At 34.5% G+C, this 6,970-nt stretch overlaps 1 protein-coding gene across 1 annotated transcript in view; it reads right to left on the bottom strand.

The window, feature by feature from the left end:
- Positions 1-4,136: 4,136 nt before the first annotated feature.
- UGT8 (UDP glycosyltransferase 8) overlaps positions 4,137-6,970 on the bottom strand; it is an 85,754-nt gene continuing 82,920 nt past the window's right edge. Inside the window, exon 6 of the mRNA XM_001146803.7 lies at positions 4,137-6,436. Coding sequence (XP_001146803.2) covers positions 6,073-6,436 — 364 coding nt within the window. The 3' untranslated portion in view covers positions 4,137-6,072. The remainder of the gene's footprint in view (positions 6,437-6,970) is intronic.

Here is a 6,970-nt window from a genome sequence, read left to right as displayed (position 1 = left end):
GCAGAGAGATGTTCTGCACCTTCTGTCTTGATATGCACAAACATGTGAGTTGATGCCACCTACACTTCCAGTGGTATAGCCACATTCTCAGGTAGGACACCCATTTATGTTGAAATCTGCATCAATAGAACATGTATGACATAATGTGGCCCATATGCCTATAGATGCCTAGATATTGCCAAAGTCTTGTACTTGCCAAATTCCACTGACATCTTTGTGTCTTACATTCAAGACCTTTAAAGGTCTTTGCTTGATTTTTGCTCCTTCCCACCTTATCTCTGATGAAATAATAATTTAAAAAAAGATGGATGACCATTCCAAAACATAGATTGCATAGTTGGGGGATCCACCTATCCAATTCAGATAAGCTTCTCCAGAACATCACTGAAATATACCAGGTGGAATAAAAATACATTTTGAAAAGTATGAGAGGAATTCTGAGGTAGTGTTTGATCTGTAACCACTCACTGCTGCTTCCTTCCCAGGTCGTCCTTGCCTTTGCTATCCACACCTTTCTGTTCATTGTTACAGGAAAGACAATTACTGCTGCAATCCTAGCTTCAGATACATTTTTGAGTACCTGCCACCTCTCTGTCTTGGGCTTTTCTCGTGCTCTAGCAGACAGGTGGCTGCAGTTCTAGCACATTTTAACATTAGAGATATGAGTGATGTTACAGAACCAGAGACAGTACTCATTTTCTGGTACAAAAGGATCCTGTTAGGAGCACCAAGAATGAATGTTTGAGACAAGCTTCCACAGGGGAAAATCAACGTCTGTATTTGTACAAGGTAGTTGTCTAAAAATTTTAGCTGACCAAGTTGGGGATAAGAAGATTATATGTGGCTTGATAGTTTAGTGATCATTGAGCTATGCCCCAAACAGTTCATTCAGTGCCATATCCAGAGCGTCACACAGTGCCCTGAGGGAGTGCAAACTCATTCAGTGGTAGCCCTCCTCCCAATACCCATAAGAAGCACCATATGCACATCCATTGTTTTTGATCTTACATCCTAAATGGCATTCATCTAGTACAGATCAAACATTTTTTTAAAAAAACAGCTAGATATTTTCTTAGTTCGCCTTTGTAAATTACAACGTTGGAGTTAATTTTATTTCCACGTTGATAAAAAACAAAAGCATCTGGCTGGGCATGGTGGCTCACAGCGGTAATCCCAGCACTTTGGGAGGCTGAGGCGGGTAGATCACTGGAGGTGAGGAATTTGAGAAGAGCCTGGGCCTGGCCAACATGGTGAAACCCCGTCTCTACTAAAAATACAAAAATTAGCTGGGCGTGGTGGCGCATGTCTGTAGTCCCAGCTACTCAGGAGGCTGAGGCAGGAAAATCGCTTGAACCTGGGAGGAGGAGGTTGCAGTGAGCTGAGATTGTGCCCTCCAGCCCGGGTAACAGAGTGAGACTCTGTCTCAAAAAAAAAAAAAAAAAAAAAATCATTAGATTCACATTAGATAGATAGGCACAATCTATGCACCATAAACTTGAAAAGGATAGGGCAGCTTGGAAAATACCTAAGGGTAATAGAAAACCCAAGAGAGGAAACTGAAAGCTTGGAAGCAAGAAGATGGGAGAGAACAGGTAAGGAAGGTTGTGTCATGTCAGTAGTACGAAATCTGGACCTGGAGTATGGCATATTCAAACTCGAAATTAATTGCACTTTCTCAAATGGTGCAACTGGTGTATCCATTCTCTCGGATTCATAAAATTTATTCAGAGGTACCCAAAGTAAATTTCTCTCTTGCCTTCATCTTTGAGATTGCAAATGAGAAGTCATTTGTCAGTTGTAAGAAAAATGTTATTTATACCATAATCTAAGTGTAGTTTAAATTTCTAAATCTCAAAATGTTTTCCATTTTAGAGTAAGAATATGGAAGTACAAGAAAGAATACATTCAAAGCAGTGACTTGATTTTATTTTGTAACAATTTCATCCTATTTATTCCTAATATTTTAGTAAGAAGTGTTAACGGAGGGTACATCTGACCAAGTTTCTAAACTTACTAGTCCTTTTGAATTTTATTTAGTTTAAAAAAGATAGTTTTTGTTTCTTAAAAGACTTCAAAAAGTTCATAATAGTCATTCTTTTAAAAAAAATTGAGAGACCATTTTAAATTTTTTAAAAATCAAATTTCGAAAGAATTACGAGGATAATTTAAATGCTAACTACACACATAAATATATATAAATGCTATTAATAATACATATTTTTGTTCAACTTAATATATGTCTTTAGCATTTGTTTTTTCTACTAAAAATACAAAAATTAGCTGGGCATGGTGGCACATGCCTGTAATCCCAGCTACTCGGGAGACCGAGGCAGGAGAATTGCTTGAACCTGGGAGGCGGAGGTTGCAGTGAGCTGGGATTGCGCCACTGCGCTCCAGCCTGGGCTACTGAGAGAGCCTCTGTCTCCAAATAAATTAATTAAGTAAATATTAAATTGACACAGTGGAACTGGTCACCTCTGCTGTCAGGAATATGGAATAATCACTGCACAAAATAGGGTTACTGAAAAGTAAAACTAATTATAGATAGAAACTAACACAGAAATAAAATACTTTCAATTCTATAAAATTCAGCAAGAACTTCAGATTTTATTGGTTAATAAATGAAAAACCTGAGATAATATATTACCTGAGATTAATGTTGATGTTGGACTTCTTTGAGTAGATGGACATTATTATAATTGTTTTATTTGAATAACATAATTCAAAAGTAGTTCTGATTTTTCAGAGTCTGAACTTGGATTATATACTACTCTACTGAAGATAATCTGCTGGTTTTATTTATAATAAGGAAGATCACTAATCTTGCAGGATACAATATAAATGAATTTTCTCTTACATCATGTCTGCCTTACCCAAAAGTGAAGATATGAGTCATAAAAGTATTGTGTGCCTTTGGTTTCCATATTTTAAAAGTTAGGAGTCTTGGTACCAATATTCCTTACCTGCCCTGCTAACCCCAACTCAGCAACCCAAATACCCAAGTGATCGGGGATTTTTAACACTTTGCAGGACTTGTAGAAAAATGACAATATGAATACTTTAATTGTGTGGACATCTAAGACCCTTCTAATTAAATTTGTTGGAAAAATGTTTTTGCTGTCAAAAATATCAATAGTATCTTCACATGAAATACATGTCTTCAAAAGCTGGCTAAAATGTTACCATCTTGGAAGCATGATAAGCAGCTCTTTAATGCACATTTTGGAGAAGTTTCAATAATAGAACTCCTATAATTCTCAAACTTCATCATATGAAATGTAAAATTTTTCTATTTCAGACTGTTTTTGATTATATCAACTGCAAATAACCATTCTCTAATGTGATTTAATATTTACAAGCTGGTTGAATTACTTAGAAGCTAGAATGAAATATGAATTATACTTTCAGTAAAACAGATTGTTGGATTATCCCTTGAGGTTTTTCTTCAACTTATTTTGGTTCTTTCATTTATAAACCTTTTATTTTTGAAGTGGAGTCGTTCAGTTTTAGTAGCATTTGGGACTGAGTAAGTAGCTGAGTTTTGAAGAGAATCTCTAGCTTCAATCATAAACTATTACTTTAACCCAAACATTAGCTCTTTTCAACCCTGGACATCCAAATCCTGCCCCTATGTGTATGTGGAGGGATATTAGAAGCTGCCACTCTAGAGGAAAAATGTCTTAATTCTCATTTGTGTTTGACATGATGATAACCAGTTATGGGAATATTTTAATAGTTGCAGAAACTCTTTCTAAATAATAAATGAATAAATACTTTCTTGAAAACTTTACTTTATTACAGAATCTAGCCCAAGTGTGGAAAATTTAAAAATCACCCTATTTACCAAAACTGTCTAACAATAATCTTACTAAAAAAAAAAAAAAAACAACAATGATAAGTAAATACCTACACTTAACATTCTGAATTCTGGAACAGAATTTTAAGATCCATGTCGATGTCCTTGTAAGGTAACTCCCTCTGTTTAACAATAAAAAAAAAGTCTCACATTTAACACGTTGTTTCCACACTCATAAATACATACAAAAGTTGGGAGACCTGTCTTAGAAACATGTTTAAAATGAATATATATAATATTATGAAATAAAATCTGAATAAAAATTTTATTCCAACAACACTTCTCTATTTTAAATCATGTTTATTATTTAAGTTTTTATCACAGTGGAGATTAACTTATGTTTAATCATCCAATCAGTGCCTACTGTCAACTTAATCAAATTCCAAAAAAGTAAAATCAACTCATTCATACACTCTAAGTCCTCTTACTATCCCACCATTCATTGCCTGTGTCTTTTTTCCCTTTTAACGGCAACATCGTAATAAGATTGTGAAAAGGTATAACTAATAAGTTTCTATGTATGTATAATACCATTTCTTCAAGTATTCAGAGAGCAGTACATTTGTCTGCATTGTACATTAGAAAACTACTTGTGACATTATTTCTAAGTGCAGGAGAGCAGCTCCTGGTGGGAAAGTAATGAAGTTGTTTGTCATAGTGTATGCCAAGGATTTACAGCACTCTAGAATTTTCACAACTCTTCCATGTTAGTGAATGACATTAGGTAAATGTTGTATTTGCCTACTCTCAGCTATCAGATGTGGGATTTCAAACTAGAAACAAATAAAGCATACACTCAACCAACAAGGGTAGTGCAAGTGCTAAGTAAACAGAATGACATGGAATAAATTCATAGTTGCCAACTAGTGAATGCTTCAGCAGGGAGACCCTGATTTTATGATGTCTGTGACTTGCATCCCTGTTCTCAAATGAATACTGTCACTGCTCCATGTCAGCCACAATGACCGGAAAAGGCTGCTGGGGTGAGGGCTGAGGGAATGAGGAAGATGACAGGAACTCATTTTCACAAACAAGTGGTTCAATTTATCTGTCACGTCTGTATATAGTGTAAAGTCTGATTTGTTAACAAGATCTCAAACCTCTCCAGGAAAAGCAGGTATCAATATGGAAAACTGCAAATGTTCCATTTAAAATAATTAAATGTTGGCACCTATGTAATATAGATTGTATGGCCCAGACAATAAAAGGGATCAGAAGATGGTTTTTTAAAAGTTAAACTTTGGAAATGTAACACCTGAACATTCAAAAGTTACATTATAGAAAAGCCATCAGTTACATAAACATTCAACAATACAATGGTGCTGTTTAAAAATGCCCTAGAAGCAATAATCTTCAGTACTTTGAATAAAGTCAGAATTTCATTGCTTTGTCTTAATTATGCATTTAACATATTGTTACCCATTAAAATGAAATAGAAAAAACTATAAAATTCTTCCAGAGGAAAATTATTGGTAGTGGGAAAACAAAAGTAAAATGTGAAAACCAATGTATACATTTACTTAATTACATGTTTTTCCCCCAGAAGTGGCCATACTCTATCAGAAAAGAAAAACAATAAAAACAACAACAACAACAAAATAACTAAAACAAAAAGTACAAAAATCTGTGCCATTTCTTTTTTTTTTTTTCTTCCTCTGCATCCAGTTTTGGGGGGAAGTGTTCTTTCATAGTAGTGTTCTGAGTTCACACACATTAAATGCTAGAAAAGAAACATCTGGATCCTGACTATCCTTTTACTTTATTCTTGAGTGTGTTGTACCCTCAACAAATGTAACAAGCAGCCAGTAAAAATTCTCTTAATTAGGACACACACACACACACACACACACACACACACATACACACACACACACACGTTATTAAGAAAAATGAAACCATTCCTGATCCGGGACACACACATATCAAGATTTAAAACTAAGGTCTGACACAGTCACTGAATTGATTTAAATAATTAAGGCTTCTAAAAGGTTCAGTGCCAAAACTCTCTACATCAGTATTTGAATAAAATACATTTCTGCATTTTAGGTTTGTGCTTTTTACAGCCATCTTAATTCCACAGAATTTCATTAGTAGATCTCATAAGGGCATGTTAGAATTGTTTACTGATGTTTTACTTTTAGTAGCTGTTAGACTAAATAATAGCAATAAAAATTCAATGAGTGAACCAATTTATTTCTATCACCTGGGCTGTTGGCTCATTTCACTTTCTTTTCATGTTTAATATGGCCATTTCTTTTGTACTTGCCATTGAGGATTCCATTGTGGTAATGTCCATTAACTGTGCTATGCTTATTTCTAGACCACAGACTTTTGATTTTTCTGTAGATAAATTTTGTCACCCAAGACAAGAGAAAGTAAAACAAGGCAGCACCAAGCAAAAGCACAAAGGCAATATCCAGTAAAAAATACTGACAAAAGGAGATTTGATGGACAGCGGCACGTAAGTGATGGGCTCCATTGTGACGAATAATATAATCTATCCAATAGATAGTTCGATTGACAGGGTGACCAGGTTGATCCTTGTGAATTTCCGAAAGCTTCTGGGCCCTCTGACGGTAGCTATGGAGAGGGGACAAAACACAGAATGATGATGCTTATAATAAAGTTCTATATTTATGCATATCTTCATTTAAAAAGGGGAAATAATTAAAACAACTCTTCTTTAGTAAGTACCTTGCATGTACAAGCACTGTGTTAAGTGCTTTAAACACATTATCTTATGTTAACCCAATAAAATGTATTTTAAATTGGTGAGAAAAATGAAAATCGGAGACTAACTTGATTATGTTACAAAGTTGAGACCCAGAATTTTCTGACTCCAAACCCTATGCTGTTTCCACACTACATTACATGTAGTTCTTCTCTCCACATACTTTTAAATAGTATAAATCAACAAGTTTCAACTAGGATGGAAACTAAATTTATTAGATTCTAAAAGAAAGATGGAGAAAAAGATACAGAACTTCATTCTACCACTTTTTAAGCAATAATATTTAATTTTGTTTTAATTTAAAATAACATTAAATATGGGGTGAAGATATATTATTAAAGAGATAAAAAAGAGTTGGGAAACACCATGAAGTCAGATTTGAT

Source organism: Pan troglodytes, chromosome 3, assembly GCF_028858775.2.
Source record: "Pan troglodytes isolate AG18354 chromosome 3, NHGRI_mPanTro3-v2.0_pri, whole genome shotgun sequence".
NCBI classification, from domain to species: Eukaryota; Metazoa; Chordata; class Mammalia; order Primates; family Hominidae; genus Pan; species Pan troglodytes.
This window is presented reverse-complemented; position numbering and strand designations above follow the sequence as displayed.